At 42.8% G+C, this 19760-nt stretch overlaps 1 protein-coding gene across 1 annotated transcript in view; it reads right to left on the bottom strand.

Annotated features, from left to right (window-relative positions):
- ankar (ankyrin and armadillo repeat containing) overlaps positions 1 to 19681 on the bottom strand; it is a 155555-nt gene extending 135874 nt beyond the window's left edge. Inside the window, 2 exon segments of the mRNA XM_060828124.1 lie at positions 1301 to 1899; positions 19646 to 19681. Of these exon segments, the coding sequence (XP_060684107.1) occupies positions 1301 to 1829 (529 nt within the window). The 5' untranslated portion in view covers positions 1830 to 1899; positions 19646 to 19681.
- Positions 19682 to 19760: the final 79 nt, after the last annotated feature.

The following is a 19760-nucleotide window of genomic DNA, read 5'->3' as shown; positions in this document are numbered from 1 at the left end:
ACTTAGGAGGCATAGTCCTGGGAATACATCCAAGAAAATTATTTGGGTGGAACTAAGAAATAAGAAAGGGATTATCACCTTACTGGGATTGTATTGTATTCTAATAGTCAGCAGGAAATTGAGAAATAAATTTGTAAGGAGATTTCAGTTAGAATAATAGAGTGGTTATGATATAGGATTTTAGCTTTCCAAATATAGACTGGGACTGCCATAGCATTAAGGGTTTAGATGGAGAGGGATTTGTTAAGTATGTATGTGGATGTACCTACTAGAAAAGGTGCAAAACTTGACCAACTCTTGGGAAATAAGGTAGGTCAGATGACTGAGGTGTCAATGGAGCAGCACTTTGGGGCCAGCGACCATAATTCTATTAGTTTTAAAATGGTGATGGAAAAGGATAGACCAAATCTAAAAGTTGAAGTTCTAAATTGGAGGAAGGGTAGTTTTGATGGTATTTGGTAAGAACTTTCAAAAGCTTACTGGGAGGAGATGTTCATAGGTAAAGGGACAGCTGGAAAATGAGAAGCCATCAAAAATGAGAGAACATGAGTCCAGAGACAGTATATTCCTATTAAGATGAAAGGAAAGGCTGGTAGGTATGAGAATGCTGAATGACCAAAGAAACTGAGGGTTTGGTTAAGAAAAAGGAGGAACATATGTCAAGTATAGACAGGAAAGATCGAATGATTCCTTAGAAGGCTATAAAAGCAGTAGGAGTACACTTAAGACGGATATTAGGAGAGAAAAAAGGGGACATGAGATACCTTTAGCAAATACTGTTAAGGAGAATCCAAAGGGATTTTATAAATACACTAATGACAAAAGAGTAACTCGAGAGAGAACAGGGCCCCTCAAAGATCAGCAAGGCAGCCCATGGGGAGATACTAAATGAGTATTTTGCATCAGTGATTACTGTGGAGAAGCACATGAAAAATACAGAATATCAGGAAATAGTTGGTGACATCTTGAAAAATGTTCATATTACGGAGGAGGAAGTGCTAGATATCTTGAAAGCATTTGCAATGGTATTATCTGCATTCTCACTAGTCGGGTCCAGTGTTGGTTTGCTTTTGATTGGCTGGCAGTTAGAAACTTGCAAGTACCTGAATGGTTCCAACATCAAAATCTGTGGCCTAGCTACAACTCGTTCTTAGTTTTTAATATTGCTCACCGTTAATATTTTTTTCTTGAAATATATCAATAGCAGTCAATATTTCTATATTTACCTGCAACACAAAACTTATTGCTGTTTGATCAAAATCAATTTATTTAACAAGTATAATATCTCATAGAACTGTACCTGCTCTAATGAATTCAGAAGGTATATCTGCCCCTAATTTTGAAGTGCCATCGACATTGATTTCCAGATTGGCACGCCATACTTCTGAAAATCGTTTCCTTTTTTCAGTTGGCATGTAGGCTCCATGCCAAAGTGCTTTCATAGTGTAGTCCACATTTATCAAAATTTGCCCAATTAGAGTATCACGATAAGCTGGAGACAGGACACATGTGGTACTACAATCATAATTGCCATCTAAATAAATAGTTGGAACTTGGTTTAGAATATAAATACCCATCACCAATTCTCGCAAAATTTGTTGAACTTCTTTATAATTCAAAGGAGCATCTGGAACCATAGGAGTTAGAATTATAGCGTTGGAATGGCTGAAGTCTTTCATTTGGCTTGCGAGTCCAGTAGGGTACTCTACTGGAAGGTGAAACTTATGCGTGGGCTGCAACCACGTACAAGTGGTTATGGCGAGCAACTCCTGTAGATCACTCAAGTTATATTTGCCAAGGACAGCACTTGCACTCATCTGACCTGCCATTCTGATTGCTCTGTTTTAGGTTTCTTGAGAAAAGCAGGTTAGCAAATTTTCATTTTCCACCAGCTTCCTCCTATAAAGTAACAGTCCAGTTTTAGTGCATTGGTAGTAAAACATTTTATTTTCTTGTAATGTTTATCAAGCATTTCCTAAACCAATTGTGAAAATTATAATAAGCCTTCTTTGATATGAACAAAAAGAGATAAAGAATTTTTTAAAAATAGCTATAGGCATGGCAGAACAGCCTGGCCACACGAAATGCTCATCTTGAACCATATGGAGATTTGTAGACATTTCCTGTGGCCTAGAAGGTATATGAGAAGTTAATCTCCAGCTGCAAAGACATGAACAATGGGTTTCAGAACTGAAACTGAGGTCAGTTGTGTATAAGAGTACATAGAACATAGAATAGTACAGCACAGAACAGGCCCTTCAGCCCACGTTGTTGTGCCGACCATTGATCCTTATGTATGCACCCTCAAATTTCTGTGATCATATGCATGTCCAGCAGTCTCTTAAATGTCCCCAATGACCTTGCTTCCATAATTGCTGCTGGTAACGCATTCCATGGTCTCACAACTCTCTGTGTAAAGAACCCGCCTCTGACATCCCCTCTATACGTTCTTCCAACCAGCTTAAAACTATGACCCCTCGAGTTAGCTATTTCTGCCCTGGGAAATAGTCTCTGGCTATTGACTCTATCTATGCCTCTCATTATCTTACATACCTCAATTAGGTCCCCTCTCCTCCTCCTTTTCTCCAATGAAAAAAGTCCAAGCTCAGTCAACCTCTCTTCATAAAATAAGCCCTCCAGTCCAGGCAGCATCCTGGTAAACCTCCTCTGAACCCTCTCCAAAGCATCCACATCTTTCCTATAATAGGGCGACCAGAACTGGACGCAGTATTCCAAGTGTGGTCTAACCAAAGTTTTGTAGAGCTGCAACAAGATCTCAAGACTCTTAGAGTCAATCCCCCTGTTAGTGAAAGCCAAAACACCATATGCTTTCTTAACAACCCTGTACACTTGGGTGGCCATTTTAAGGGATCTATGTACCTGCACACCAAGATCCCTCTGTTCCTCCACACTGCCAAGAATCCTATCCTTAATCCTGTAATCAGCTTTCAAATTCAACCTTCCAAAATGCATCACCTCGCATTTATCCAGAATGAACCACCTCTCAGCCCATCTCTGCATCCTGTCAATGTTCCACTGCAGCCTACAACAGCCCTCTATACTGTCAATGACACCTCCAACCTTTGTGTCGTCTGCAAACTTGCTGACCCATCCTTCAATCCCCTCATCCAAGTCATTAGTAAAAATTACAAACAGTAGAGGCCCAACACCACTCACCACTGACTTCCAGGCAGAATATTTTCCTTCTACTACCACTCGCTGTCTTCTGTTGGCCAGCCAATTCTGTATCCAGATAGCTAAGTTCCCCTGTATACCATTCCTCCTGACCTTCTGAATGAGCCTACCATGGGGAACCTTATCAAATGCCTTGCTGAAGTCCATATACACCACATCCACAGCTCGACCCTCATCAACGTTTCTCGTCACTTCCTCAAAGAACTCGATAAGGTTTGTGAGGCATGACCTGCCCCTCACACAGCTGTGTTGACTGTATTTAATCAAGCCATGCTCTTCCAGATGGTCATAAATCCTATTCCTCGGAATCCTTTCTCACACCTTGCAGACGACAGACGTGAGACTTACTGGCCTGTAATTGCTGGGGATTTCCCTATTTCCTTTCTTGAAGAGAGGAATTACATTTGCCTCTCTCCAGTCCTCAGGTACGACTCCAGTGGAGACCGAGGATGCAAATATCTTCGCAAGTGGAGAAGCAATTTCATTTCTCGTTTCCCAAAGCAGCCGAAGGCAATCTGATCCGGGCTTGGCGACTTGTCAATCTTAATGTTTGTCAAAATTTTCAGCACTGAAAATGTGTTGCTGGAAAAGCACAGCAGGTCAGGAAGCATCCAAGGAACAGGAAATTCGACGTTTTGGGCATAAGCCCTTCTTCAGGGCTTATGCCTGAAACGTCGAATTTCCTGTTCCTTGGATGCTGCCTGACCTGCTGCGCTTTTCCAGCAACACATTTTCAGCTCTGATCTCCAGCATCTGCAGACCTCACTTCCTCTTCGAAAATTTTCAGCACATCAGCTTCCTCTATCTCTATCTCTATCCATTCCAGCATGCACACCTGTTCTTCAAAGGTTTCATTCATTACAAAGTTCGTTTCTTTCGTAAAGACAGAAGCAAAAAACTCACTTAGGGCTTCCCCTACCTCCTCAGACTCCACACACAAGTTCCCTATGTTATCCCTGATTGGCCCTACTCTTTCTTTGACCATTCTCTTATTCCTCACGTAAGTGTAAAATGCCTTTGTGTTCTCCCTAATCCGTTCTGCCAACCCTTTCTCCTGCCCCCTCCTGGCTCTCCTCAGACCATATTTGAGCTCCTTCCTCGCCTGCCTGTAATCCTCTAGAGCTGAGCTTGACCCTAGCTTCCTCCACCTTATGTAAGCTACCTTCTTCCTTTGGCAAGAAGCTCCACCGCTCTCGTCTTCCAAGGTTCCTTTATCTTACCCCTTCTTGCCTGTCTCAGAGGGACATATTTATTCATCACTCGCAACAACTGTTCCTTAAACAGTCTCCACATGTCTATAGTGCCTTTACCCATAGAACAATTGCTCCCAGTCCATGCTTCCTAACTCATGTCTAATCGCATCATAGTTTCCTCTTCCCGTTTTGCCTAATCCTCCCCTTTTCCATAGCTATGTAGAATGTGAGGCAGTTGTGGTCACTATCACCAAAATGCTCTTCCACCACAAGATCTGATACCTGCCCTGGCTCATTTCCGAGCACCAAGTCTAGAATGGCCTCTCCCCTCGTTGGCCTGTCAACGTACTGAGTTAGGAAATCCTCCTGAACACACCTTACAAAAACAGCTCCATTCAAATCTTCTGCTGGAAGGAGGTACCGATCAACATTGGGAAAGTTACCCATTACAACAACCCTACTACGTCCACACTTTTCCAAAATCTGCCGACCTATGCTTTCTTCAATCTCCCTGCTGCTATTGGGGGGCCTGTAGTAAACCCCAAACAAGGTGACTGCTCCCTTGCTGTTCCTAATTTCCACCCATACTGACTTGGTAGGCAGATCTTCCTCGACAATGGAAACTTTTGTAGCTGTGATACCCTCTCTGATTAGTAGTGCTACACCGCCTCCTCTCCCCCCCGCCCCCCCAATTCTTTTTAAATGCTCTAAACCCTGGAACATCCAGCAACCATTCCTGCCCCTGAGAAACCCATGTCTCTGTTATGGTCACAACATCATAGCACCAAGTACTAATCCATGCTCTAAGTTCATCACTTTTATTCCTGATACTCCTTGCGTTAAAGCAAACACACTTTAACTGATCCCTTGGTTCCTTCCCAGGAAAATTCTTCCCACTAGCTGGTCTCCCTCTTGCTATTGCCTCATCTGCATCAACTCTCACCTCCGGTATACAGCTCAGATTCCCACCCCCCCGCCATACTAGTTTAAACCCTCTCAAAAGATTTGAGCAAACCTTACACCCAGGACATTGGTCCCCTTCCAGTTCAGATGCAACCCGTCCTTCTTGTACAGGTTCCATCTTCCCCAGAAGGCATCCCAATTATCTACATATCTGAAGCCCTCCCTCCAACACCAGCTACGCAGCCACATGTTAAGCTGCGCCTGCTCCCTGTTCCTCGCCTCGCTATCTCGTGGCACCAGCAGTAAACTAGAGAACACTACTCTGTTTGTCCTGCTTTGTAGCTTCCATTCTAACTCCCTGAAATCACTTTTTATATCCTCAATCCTTTTTCTGGCTATATCATTAGTGCCAATATGTAACATGATTTCTGGCTGTTTGCCCTCCCCTTTTAAAAGGTTATACATCCGATCGGAGACGTCCCAGACCCTGGCACCAGGGAGGCAACATACCTTCCGGGAATCCTGATCCTGACCACAAATCTTCTGAATATGAAAAAAAAATCAAATAGGAACAGATTAAGAGGTTTTTGTGTTGCAGTGGTAGTTTCCTTACCTCTGAGCCAGGACCTACCTGCTTTATGGATATGTCATAATATCTCTGAACAGGCTGATTAAAAAATATCTAGAACTGGAACATAGATTGTATTTACAGTGGTGCACTCATGAGCCATAGATATGGATGCACATTATCAGCACATTGCAGACTGTGGAAGTGCCAATATTGGACAGTGGTAGACAAAGTTTAAAAGCACACAACACCAGGTTATAGTCCAACAGGTTTATTTGGAAGTACAAGCTTTCGGAATGCTGTTCCTTTACCAGGTAGCTAGTGGGGCAGGATCATAGGACACAGAATTTATAGTGAAGTCATGTGACTACCTGATGAAGGAGCAACATTCTGAAAGCTTGAACTTCCAAATAAATCTGTTGGACTGTAACCTGGTGCTGTGTGATCTTTAACACTGCAGATTGAAAACAAGAATAGGGAGAGAAGAATAAAGGAAGAGCAATACTGATAAATTATTGATATTTATTTGGAAATAGTCCAGGACTCCATGGTGACAACTTACTCTCCTCATACTAGGATAAAGGATGTCCTTCTTTTGAGAAAGGCTGAAGACACATAGATTGTGGTACATATTTGTGCCAATGGCATAGGTAGAAAGAGTGATGAGATTTGGAAAGCAGAATTTAGAGATCTAGCCCAAAAATTGAAAAGCAGGACATCTAAGGAAGCAATTTCAGGATTACTCCCACTATCACATACAGAAATATGAAAATTGAGCAATGAATATGTGGCTGGAAAAATGGTGCAAGAAGGAGGGTTTTAGATTTCTGGTGCATTGGGATCAATTCTGGGGTAGGTGGGATTTGTACAAGGAAAATGTATTACACTTGAACAGAATCAGGATTGGTAACTGTAATGGAAAATTATCCATTTACTGTGAAATTAATTATCCATTTACTGTGAAATTTAAAGAAAATGAGTCAATTTTAAAATCAATACTGTGCTGAGCTTTGTAAATAATGCTTTGATGAAGGTTTGCAGTTAGCTTATTTCTGTTTGAATTCTGTAAACATTCAACTTGACCTTGCGATAGTCAAACTCAGCGAAAGCTGAATAACTGTTATGTCTAGGACCAGGGGATGAGAGGATAACAACTTGAGTTTCCCCAGTCTCTGCCCTTGAGAGTGTGATAAGGAACGCTATAAGGCAGGTGTCTGTGTAATTTTTCGGTACTCATTGTATTAAGGCATCTGACTTGGTGTAATGAGTCAATCTTGCAAGATTTTTATTAAAGACTCTTGCTTTGCTCTTGCTAATTATTGAGTCGAGTCAATTTAATTTCCACGACAGTAACCCTCCTTGGGAAATTTGCTAGTGCTGTTGGGAGGGGTAACATAACTTGTCAAAAGGATGGGAACCTGAGAGGGAATTGGGCTGAAGAAAAACAAGGCTGATTATTGAAAGAAGAAATGTTGAAAATTAAAGTGGAAAGTAGCAGAAATAAATATTATAATAAACCAAAGTTAAATACAGAAGCGTGTAGCAGAATTGAAGACACACCCTATGAATGTGTTTACTACTTGCAAGAAGGCAGGTGAATTAATTGAATAGGAGTAAATGGGGTAATTTAATTACCATTACTGACACATGGTTGCAGAGTGACCAACAACAGCAAATGAATATCAGGGCTTCCTTTGACAACAATCTGAAAGTTGGACAGAAGCATCGAAGTCTCTGAGTTGATTCTAAGTAGTGTTAAAAACCCAATAAATACATAAAAATGCAAAAAGATTAATGAGAAAGATTGTTGTTGAAGAGAAAAATGTTCAAACATTCGAAAAAGGGGCAACTTTTTCACGCAGAGGGTGGTATGTGTATGGAATGAGCTGCTACAGGATGTGGTGGAGGCTGGTGCAATTGCAACATTTAAGAGGCATTTGGATGGGTATATGAATAGGAAGGGTTTGGAGGTATATGGGCCGGGTGCTGGCAAGTGGGACTAGATTGGGTTGGGATATCTGGTCGGTATAGACAGGTTGGACCGAAGGGTCTGTTTCCATGCTGTACATCTCTATGACTCTATAACTATGTACATACACATAAAAGAAAATGGAAGTGGGCATGTGGTCAGAATTCATCATTGTACTGTTGGTGTCAGGAAATGCTTCAAAATATTAAAGGATATTCAACGTTCAGGTAGGATGGACAAAAAGGAAGAGAAGCTGGGAAAGTCTGGTAATAAGGAATGGGATCAGTGCAATAGTAAGAGAGGATCTCTGAGTGGAAGAATTAAAAGGAGAAGCTGGTCAGGTGGAACTAAGAAACAATAAGGGTCAATAATTATTAGTAGGAATGGCTCGGAGGCTACGAAGCAATTGTGGTAATGTAGAACATGGTACAAATCAGGAAATTAATGGGGCACGAACCAAGAAAAATGCAGCAATCATGGATAGCTTTAATCTACATATAAACTGGGGAGGTATAATAAGTACCAATGTGTTCAAGATGGTTTTATGGAGTAAAATGTTGGGAAATCAAGGAGGCTAGATTATTTTAGATGAAGCATTATAAAATAAGAAAGGGCTAATTAATAATCTTGTTGTAGAGTGAGCTTTAGGGGAAAGTGAATGTAGCATGATTGAATTTTCCATTAAGTTTGAAAAAGATGTAGGATAATCTAAAACTAGGATCTTAAAACTAAACAAGAGCAACTATGAAGTTATGAGGAGAAGGTGGTTATGGTAGGTTGAAAAAATACATTGAAACATTGAACAGTAGCTAGTATTTAAAGAATTAATATTTATTTTTCAAATAAAAACATGCCTTCCTTAAGTCAAAATTACCCAGCAGGCAAAGTGAGACAGCTGTGGCTAACGAAGGAAGTTAAAAGATGGGATTAGATCAAAGGGAGAAGTTTACAAATTTACCAAGAAAAATGGTTATGTCTGAGGATTGGGAGAACTTCAGAACTCAGGAAAGGAGAACCAGGAAATCTATAATGAAAGCGAAAACAGAATATGAACATGAACAGCAAGGATTGTGAAAACATCTATAGGTATGTAAAAAGTAAACGATTAGCAAAGATGATTACAGGTAGAGACAGGAGAATGTATAATAGAAAATAGAGAAATGGCAGAGAAGCCTGAATTTTGCAGGGACCACAACGACATAGGCTATGGCGAGAAATGTGGCATAAGAAATGCACTGAGGTCTATCACGACATTAGAATCAATTAGCTGCATCTAGTAAACTACATTCTAGTGTTGAGGCGAGATTCTCGCTAGGCTGCAGTGAGTTGCCTATTTTTGGGGATCATTGCTTGTTAACAAAGTTAGTAACTGCCTATCTTACTTCATTAATATGTAGCTTCTTATCCTATCAGCCACAGTGCAAACTTGACACTGAGAATTCTTGACAAAGCAGTCAGAGTGGGACCTGACAACTACAGCTCATCACTTGCTATAAGGGGTCTTCATGTTGGTACCAGGCACCAACATTTCAAAGCACTCTCCATGGGTACCACTCACATTAAAATTTCAATTTGTTGTATCAATCATGCATCTTCTATTTGAATGTTGAAAGCATTTAGATAAATAATTTTTAAATCTTCTTTTAATACTTTTTCCAATTCTGATCTTATTTCCCACTTTATTCTTATGTTTTATGCTGTGCCTTCCTGTCACACTCTGGTTATCATTACCCATGTTGTTGCTGTTCATAATTGCCTTGAGCATTTTCTTTAGTTTTCCAAAACTCCTCCCATTCACTCCTCCAACCCCATCCTACTATTTACCTGGACACTGGTCCCTGGTGCACTTCAGGTGAAGTCACACTGTGAATGACATGCTTCTTCTTTCCCCAGTATTGATGATTTGATTTTGTTCCTCCCACAGCAATCTTTGAGCCATGCTTTCAGCTCTCTGGCCTCATTTACTTTCTACCAATTGCCCACAGTCCGGAGATTATTACATTTAAATTTCGGTCTTTTAATTTAGCACTTAGCTGCTTCCTTAGCAGAATTTCATAGTCACACCAGACATGTTCGCAGAGAAGTCTAGGAACTGCGAATTTGTTTAACTCATTTAAGCCCTTTTTAGGTTCACAAGCATTTCAATTTGGCAAAGGTTTGGTCTTAAATATGAAAATTAGCTTATTGTATGTCTACTGTTGTAAGTAATTTCAATAAAAGTGATAATGTTATTAGCTTAAGAGATGTACCACGATTAAAAGTAGGTACAGATAAAAGAATATTACAAAAATGAAAAAAATCTATTATATTATTATTATTAAACAGATTTCTGTTTCTAAAGTAAAAGGGTTGAAAACCTGAAGTCAGAATGTAACAGCTGCAATGATTTCTGTAGCCAAATATTTGAAGATGAGCAGAAGTAGATCTGGAGGGAGGGGGAATGAAATAAACCTTTATTTTGTTTTCACGGCACTACCATAGTAAGTGCAAACCAATGCAAACCCTTGACTCATATCTTCGATTTAGAGGACAAAATCATTCACTAATTTCAATATTCTATGTTAAGCCAGTCAGTCTGACACAGCAGCATTTATCCAAATATTTGGAGAAATAAAAATATCCAGTTTTGCTTATTGTACTCAAAATGGAAAGTTGAATACAGTTGATGTCAGTGTATGCAATGCAGAGGCTTTTTTTTAACCTTGGCTGCTACATTTGGAATTATATCTCCTGGGGTTGGCACCAGTGTTGCTAGAAGTGCTGTTAATTTTGTAAAGTTTAAAATCACATAACACCAGGTTATAGTCCAACAGGTTTAATTGGAAGCACTAGCTTTCAGAGCGCTGCTCCTTCATCAGATGGTTGTGGAGTACACGATTGTTAAGACACAGAATTTGTAGCAAAAGTTTACAGTGTAATGTAACTGAAATTATACATTGAAAAATACCTTGATTGTTTGTTAAGTCTGTCATCTGTTAGAATGACCATGTTAGTTTCTCATCCTTCATATGTAAATCACAAAACGTTTTTAAACAGTTACATTCTCAAGAGAACTTTAACAATTGGTGTCAGCCCAGATAATGCATTGGGTATTAGCACCTGTGTGCTGCTGTCTGTGCCATAATGTTTAGACTGATTCTAATCTAAAAAAATTAACAGAATCTTACATGGATTCATGCAGTATTTGAGCAAAGTACAATGTAACTCTGCAAGTACAAATTCACCGCACAAACTTATATGTGTATGTGTGCATGTGGGTGTGTGTGTGGGTGTGGGTGTGTGTGTTTGTGTACATGCAGGTGGGGTTGTGAGTGTCTGTGTGAGAGAGTGTGTGTGTGAGTATAAAGGGGTCTAGGTCTATGAGAGGGTGCATGTGTGAGTGTGGGAGTGTGTGTGTATCTGTAGGAGTGTGTGTGTGTGTGTGTGTGTATAGGAGTGCCTGTGTGTGTGAATAGTGTAATGAGGTCACCTTGTGTGACATGAACCCAAGGTCTCAGTGGAGGTGCTCCCAATGGGTACCGAATTTGGCTATCAGCCTCTGCTCTGCCACTTTTCGCCGCTGCCTGTCTCACTGTCTGCCTTGGAGGATGGTCACCCAAAGGTCCGAGGTCGAATGTTCCAGACCACTGAAGTGTTCTCCAACTGGGAGGGAACACTCCTGTCTGTTGATTGTTGTGCATTGCCTATTCATCCATTGCTGTAGCCTCTGTTCAGTTTCCCCAATTTACCATGCCTCAGGGCCACTAGCTGAGTTGCATGAGTACCTGCCACGTACATGGTAGGAGGTGTCCCCACGCATAATGGTGGTATCCATGTCCACACTCTGACATGTCTTACAGTATCTACCGTGACAGGGTTGTATGGAGTTGTCCTGAAAGCCAGGCAGTTTGCTACGAACAATGATCTGTTTGAGGTTTGGTGGTTGTTTAAAAGGTGAGAAGTGGAGGTGTGGGGAAGGTCTTGGTGAGGTGCTCATCCTCATTGTTAATTTGTTGCAGGCTGCAAAGAACATGGCATAGTTTTTTGGCTCCTGGGAAGTACTGGGCAACAAAGGGTATCCTGTCGGTTGCAGCATGTGTCTGTCTCCTGAAGAGGTCATTACGGATCCTTGCTGTGGCATGCTGGAACTGGCGGTCGATGAGTTGAGCATTGTACCCAGTTCTTATGAGGGCATCCCTGAGTACTTCCAGGTACCTGTCACATTCCTCCTCATCTGAACAGATCCTGTGTATGCATAGGGTTTGTCCACAGGGATGGCTGTTTTAATATGTTTTGGGTGGAAGCTGGGGACGTGTAGCATTGTGATGTTATCGTGGGTTTGCGGTAGAGAGAGATGCTGAGGTTCCCATCCTTGATGGAGATGCATGTCTCCAAGAATGAGACATATAGTAGAGATTAGTCCATGGTGAGTTTGATGGTGCGATGAAATTTGTTGATATCACTGTAGTTTTATCAGTGACTCCTCGCCATGGGTCCAGAGGAAGAAAATGTCATCAATGTACCTGGTGTATAGTGTTGGTTGGAGGTCCTGCGTACAGAAGAAGTCTTGTTCAAACTTGTGCATGAAAATGTTGGCATACTGGGGTGCAAATTTGGTCCCCATGGCTGTTCTGTGTGTCTGGATGAAGAACTGGTTGTCAAAGGTAAAGACATTGTGATCGAGGATAAAGTGGATGAGTTGTAGAATGGTGCTCGGAGATTGGCAGTTGTTGGCGTTGAAGACTGAGGCTGTTGCCGCGATGCTGTCATTGTGGGGGATGCTGGTGTAGAGTGCTGAAATGTCCATTGTGACGAGGAATGTTCCTGGCTTGACTGGTCTGTGGATGCTGAGTTTCTGTAAGAAATCCATAATGTCACGACAGAAGCTTGGGATACCCTGTACAATGGGTTTTAAGATGTTTTCAACATAGCCAGAGAAGTTCTTACACAGGGTTCCATTGGCTGATACGATGGGATGTCCTAGTGTATTGGCTTTGTGTATCTTTGGAAGACAGTAGAAGTCGCCTATGTGAGAAGTACGTAGGATGAGGGCATGTAGGGAACACTGGATCCAAAGTCCTGATCAAAGTGTTTCGTTCACGAATGTGTTCTTTGGTCGGATAGGCTGGTAGTTGCCTGTAATGTTTCTGGTTGTCGGTACACTTCCTTGCAGTAATCTGTTCTATTCTGAATGACGATGGCTCCTCCTTTATCTGTTGGTTAGATTACAATGTTATGATTGGTTTTGAGAGCATGGGCGGCATTGTGCTGTGATCGGATGATGTTTTGCACTACTTATGGGCGTGGCTGATGAATCTGGCATTTATATATTTCCTGATGGCTTGAGCATACATGTCAAACTAACATGGTCATTCTAACAGATGAGAGACTTAAAAAACAATCAAGGTATATTTCAATGTATAATTTCAGTTACCTCACACTGTAAATTTTTGGTATAAATTCTGTGTCTTACAATTGTGTACTCCATAACCACCTGATGAAGGAGCAGTGCTCCGAAAGCTAGTGCTTCCAATTAAACCTGTTGGACTATAACCTGGTGTTGTGTGATTTTTAACTTTGTACACCCCAGTCCAACACAGGCATCTCCAAATCATATTAGTTTTATGCTTTTGAAACTGAATTTGCTAAGTATTACAGTGCTGTTAGAGTTCTGATGGGGTGGAATATTGGTGAGATTTCTAGAATGCTGCTGAGGTTAGAGCATCACTGGGTGTGGTGAAACTCTTCTTAATTCATCACAGTGTGATTACAGCTGAAAGAACATTTCTGAGAAAGTAATAATGCGGGAGGTGAGAGTGGTGATGAATTTATGAGGTTTGAAGGCAGTTACTGAGTTGGTAGAGCATTTGCACAGTTAGAACATAGAACATTACAGCGCAGTACAGGCCCTTGATGTTGCACTGCCCTGTCATACTAATCTGAAGCCCATCCCACCTACACTATTCCATGTACATCCATTTGCCTGTCCAATGCCGACTTAAATGCACTTAAACTTGGCGAATCTACTACTGATGCAGGCAAAGTATTCCATACCCTTACTACTCTCTGAGTAAAGAAGCTACCTCTTACATCTGTCTTATACCTATCCCCCCTCACTTTAAAGTTGTGTCCCCTTGTGTTTACCGTCCCCATACTTGGAAAAAGGCTCTCCCTGTCCACCCTATCTAACCCTCTGATTATCTTGAATGTCTCTATTAAGTCACCTCTCAACCTTCTTCTCTCTAACGAAAACAGCCTCAAGGCCCTCAGCATTTCCTCGTAAGACATTCCTTCCATACCAGGCAACATCCCAGTAAATCTCCTCTGCACCCTTTCCAAAGCTTCCACATCCTTCTTATAATGCGGTGACCAGAACTGTACACAATACTCCAAGTGTGGCCGTACCAGAGCTTTGTACAGCTGCAGCATAACCTCCTGGTTCCGGAACACAATCCCTCTATTAATAAAGGCCACAATACTGTATGCCTTCTTAACAACTCTGTCAATCTGGGTGGCAACTTTCAGGGATCTGTGTACATGGACACCGAGATCTCTCTGCTCATCTGCACTCCCAAGAATCCTACCATTAGCCCAGTACTTTGCATTCTGGTTACTCCGGCCAAAGTGTATCACCTCACATTTGCCACCTCTCAGCCCAGCTCTGCATCCTATCCATGTCTCTCTGCAACTTACTACATCCTTCGTCACTATCCACAACTCCACTGACCTTAGTGTCGTCCGCAAATTTACTAACCCACCCTTCTAAGCCCTCATCCAGGTCATTTATAAAAATGACGAACAGCAGTGGACGCAACACCGACCCTTGCGGTATGCCGCTAGTAACTGGACACCAAGATGAACATGTTCCATCAACTACAACCCTCTGTTTTCTTTCAGCAAGCCAATTAATGATCCAAACTGCTATGTCTCCCATAATCCCATTCCTCCGCATTTTGTATAACAGCCTACTGTGGGGAACCTTATCAAATGCCTTGCTGAAATCCATGTACATCACATCAACTGGTTTACCCTCATCTACCTGTCTGGTCACTTTGTCAAAAAAGTCAATTAAGATTCGTTAGGCACAACCTACCCCTCTCAAAACTGTACTGACTGTCCCTGATCAGATTATTCTTTTCTAGATGGTTATAAATCCTATCACTTATAACCTTTTCCAACACTTTACCAACAACTGAGGTGAGACTCACTGGTCTGTAATTACCAGGTTTGTCTCTGCTACCCTTTTTGAACAAGGGAACCACATTTGCTATCCTCCAGTCCTCAGGCACTATTCCTGTGGACAATGATGATTTGAAGATCAATGCCAAAGGCTCGGCAATCTCTTCCCTTGATTCCCAGAGGATCCTAGGATAGATCCCATCCGGCCCGGGGATTTGTCTATTTTCACACTCTGCAGTATTTCTAATACCTCTTCCTTGTGAACCTCAATCTCTTCTCGTCTAGATGCAAGTATCTCTGTATCTTCCTCGCCAACATTTTCATTTTCTATTGTGAACACTGTCGAAAAATATTTATTTAGTGCTTCCCCTATCTCCTCTGACTCCACACACAACTTCCCACTATTATCCTTGATTGTCCCTAATTTAATTCTCGTCATTCTTTTATTCCTGACATACCTATGGAAAGCCTTAGGGTTAACCCTGATCCTATCCGCCAACAACTTCTCATGTCCCCTCCTGGCTCTTCTGAGCTCTCTTTTTAGGTGTTTTCTGACTTCCTTGTAACCCTCAAGCACCCTAACTGAGTTTTCACATTTTGTCCTAACATAAGCCTTCTTCTTCTTCTTGACCAGGGATTCCACTTCCTGAGTAAACCATGGCTCACGCATTCTATATCTTCCCCCCTGCTTGACAGGTACATACTTATCGAGGATACATAGGAGCTTTTCCTTGAATAAGCTCCACATTTTAATGTGCTCATCCCCTGCAGTTTCCTTCCCCATTCTACGCTTCCTAAATCTTTCCTAATTGCATCGTAATTTCCCTTTCCCCAGATGTAACTCTTGCTTGGTGGAGTACACCTATCCCTTTTCATCACTAAAGTAAACCTGACAGAATTGTGATCGCTGTCTCCAAAGTGCTCACCTACTTCCAAATCTAACATCTGGCGAGGCTCTTTACCCAGTACTAAATCTAAAGTGGCTTTGCCCTTGTAGACCTGTCTACATACTGTGTCAGGAAACCTTCGTGCACACACTCGACAAAAACCGACCCATCTATAGTACTCATTCTGTAGTGATCTCAGTCAATATTTGGATAGTTGAAATCCCCCATGACAACTACCCTGCCTCTCTCACTCCTATCGAGAATCATCTTTTGTGTGAAGATTTGTAGCTCGGGTGCTCATTGTTGTGGTTCTGTTCGCCGAGTTGGAAGTTTTTGTTACAAACGTTTCGTCCCCTGGTGAGGCGACGTCCTCAGTGCTTTGGAGCCTCCTGCGAAGCTCTTCTTTGATGTTTCTTCTGGTATTTATAGTGGTCTGTCCTTGCCGCTTCCGGTTGTCAGTTTCAGCTGTCCGCTGTAGTGGTTGGTATATTGGGTCCAGGTCGATGTGTTTGTTGATGGAGTTTGTGGATGAATGCCATGCCTCTAGGAATTCCCTGGCTGTTCTCTGTCTGGCTTGCCCTATGATGGTAGTGTTGTCCCAGTCGAATTCATGTTGCTTGTTGTCTGTGTGTGTGGCTACTAGGGATAGCTGGTTGTGTCGTTTCGTGGCTAGTTGATGTTCATGTATGCAGATTGTTAGCTGTCTTCCTGTTTGTCCTATATAGTGTTTTGTGCAGTCCTTGCATGGGATTTTGTACACTACACTAGTTTTTTTAATCCCATGCAAGGACTGCACAAAACACTATATAGGACAAACAGGAAGACAGCTAACAATCCGCATACATGAACATCAACTAGCCACGAAACGACACGACCAGCTATCCCTAGTAGTCACACACACAGACAACAAGCAACATGAATTCGACTGGGACAACACTACTATCATAGGGCAAGCCAGACAGAGAACAGCCAGGGAATTCCTAGAGGCATGGCATTCATCCACAAACTCCATCAACAAACACATCGACCTGGACCCAATATACCAACCACTACAGCGGACAGCTGAAACTGATAACCGGAAGCGGCAAGGACAGACCACTATAAATACCGGAAGAAACATCAAAGAAGAGCTTCGCAGGAGGCTCCAAAACACTGAGGATGTCGCCTCGCCAGGGGACGAAACGTTTGCAACAAAAACTTCCAGCTCGGCGAACAGAACCACAACAGAATCATCTTTGCTATCCTTTCCTCTACATCTCTGGGACTATTCGGAGGCCGATAGAAAACTCCCAGCATGTTGACTTCTCCTTTCCTGTTTCTAACCTCAGCCCATACTACCCCAGTTAATGAGTCCCCAAACATCCTTTCTCCAACTGTAATATTGTCCCTGATCCACAATGCCACACCTCCCCCTGCTTACCATCTTCTCCGTTCTTACTGAAACATCTGAATCCCAGAAGTTGCAATAGCCATTCCTGTCCCTGCTCTATCCATGTCTCTGTAATGGCCACATCATCGAAGTCCCAGGTACCAACCCATGCTGCCAGTTCACCCACTTTATTTCGGATGCCCCTCGTGTTGAAGTACACACACTTCAAACCAGGTTCTCGCTTGCCAGTGTCAGATATTTGATTTGGGAACTCCCTACTCTCATCCTCTTCTGTACCTCTCCTACAATTTTGGTTCCCGTCCCTCTGCTGTATTAGTTTAAATGCACCTTAATAGCTTTAGCGAACTTCCCACCAAGGATATTGGTACCCCTCTGGTTTAGATGAAGACCATACTGCATGTAGAGGTCCCACCTACCCGAGAAAGAGCTCCAATTATCCAAAAATCCGAAACCGCCCCTTCTGCACCATCCCTGTAGCCACGTGTTCAACTCCTTTCTCTCCCTATTCCTCACCTCACTAGCATGTGGCACAGGCAGCAAACCAGAGAAAACAACTCTGTTTGTCCTAGCTCTAAGCTTCCTTCCTAGCTCCCTGAATTTCTGCCTCAAGTCCCCATCTTTCTTCCAACCTATGTCGTTGGTGCCAATGTGGACCACGACTTGGGGGTTGCCTTCCCTCCCCCCGAAGGATCCCCAAAACACAATCAGAGACATCATGGACTCTGGCACCTGGGAGGCAACACACCAACCGTGAGTCTCTCTTGTCCCCACAGAACCTCCTATCTGTCCCCCTAACGGTCGAATCCACAATGACGACTGCTCTGCTCCTCTTCCCCCTTTCATTCTGAGCAGCAGTTGCCCCATTGCTTTCCCCTGGTAAGTCATCCCCCCCAGCAGTATCCAAAACGGTATACTTATTGTTGCGGGGAATGGCCACAGGGGATCCCTGCACTGCCTGCCAGTTCCCTTTTCCCCTGTCACCCATCTGTCTTTTTGTTTTATCTGGGGAGTGACTACCTCTCTGTAAGTCCTGTCAATGACCCCCTTTGCCTCCCGAATGATCCGAAGTTCATCCAACTCCAGTTCCCTAATGCGGTTTTCGAGGAGCTGGTGTTGGGTGCACTTCCCACAGATGTAGTCAGCAGGGACACTAGTGGTGACCTTTACCTCCCACATTCTGCAGGAGGAATATTCCACTGCCCTACACTCCATTCCCTCTGTTCTAACTCCTGAAGTGACTACTGAAAAAAAGGATTAGGAAATAAACTATTCACCTTACCTTGTCAATCACGCTCCCACAACATTTTTTTAGGTTAGAGGAGGAGGATGGGTGGGAGATAACGCAACCATGCAAATATAACCTGTTCTACTTACCCTTCCCAGAAGTCCTTAGCTCGCTCCTCCCTTGCTGGCCTGAAGGTAAGAAGTTTAAATATACTTACCGGCCTTCCCGACAATCATCTCACACCAACGTCACCTCCTCCCGATTCTCGCTGCTCCGAAGTTGGTCCGTGTTACTTAAGTAGGCAGAATGTCACTCAAGTTAACAGACTGTGACTAAGGTGGTTGACATTTTGTCGAAGTTTTAGTGAAACTGAAAGATTAGATTACTTACAGTAGTGGAAACAGGCCCTTCGGCCCAACAAGTCCACACCGACCCGCTGAAGCGCAACCCACCCATACCCCTTCTCCTAACACTACGGGCAATTTAGCATGGCCAATTCACCTGACCTGCACATCTTTGGTCTGTGGGATGAAACCGGAGCACCCGGAGCTACGGGGAGAATGTGCAAACTTCAGCGCAGTCAGTCACCTGAGGCGGGAATTGAACCCAGGTCTCTGGCGGTATGAGGCAGCAGTGCTAGCCACCGTGCCGCCCACAAAGCTTGATGCTGAAGGTGCCACAATAACCTGGTATGTCAATTGCTCTGCCCAGGCTATAACAGAAACCAAACTTTCATCCATGGTCTCCATTTACAATGCTCCTTACCAATGTTGGAAAAGGCTGCGAACATCATCAAACACCCTTCGCACCCCATTAACGATCTCACACAATCTCTTCCAGCAAGCTGAAGATACAGAAACCTGAAGACACACGCACCAGTAGGGTTCAGGGACAGGTGGTTCCCAGCTGTGACTGGACTACTGCATGGACATTCTAACTTCAACTAATGCTGATCTTGCCAACGTTGATCTCTCTAGAACGCCCTGTGCAATATTACCCGGATGCCTCCGTCCAAACGCTTTGTAATGTACATCCAGCACCGCTCTTAAACGAAGCGTTTCATTGTACTTCGGTACACGTGACAATAAATCAATCAATCAATCAATCAATCAGATTGAGACTGTCGGCCAAAATGGTAAACTACAAAGTTGTTGTACCTCTTGTCTGAAGATGGCGATGTCGGTAACTGATCTCCTCCCTTCTCCTGTTCGTTACTTGTCCGACCCACGGAGACGGGACGCTGTCACCATAGCAACGGACCGACTACCGTGA

The sequence above is a fragment of the Hemiscyllium ocellatum genome, chromosome 7 (assembly GCF_020745735.1).
Source record: "Hemiscyllium ocellatum isolate sHemOce1 chromosome 7, sHemOce1.pat.X.cur, whole genome shotgun sequence".
NCBI classification, from domain to species: Eukaryota; Metazoa; Chordata; class Chondrichthyes; order Orectolobiformes; family Hemiscylliidae; genus Hemiscyllium; species Hemiscyllium ocellatum.
The sequence above is the reverse complement of the archived record's forward strand: the minus strand, read 5'-3'. Positions and strand labels throughout refer to the sequence as shown.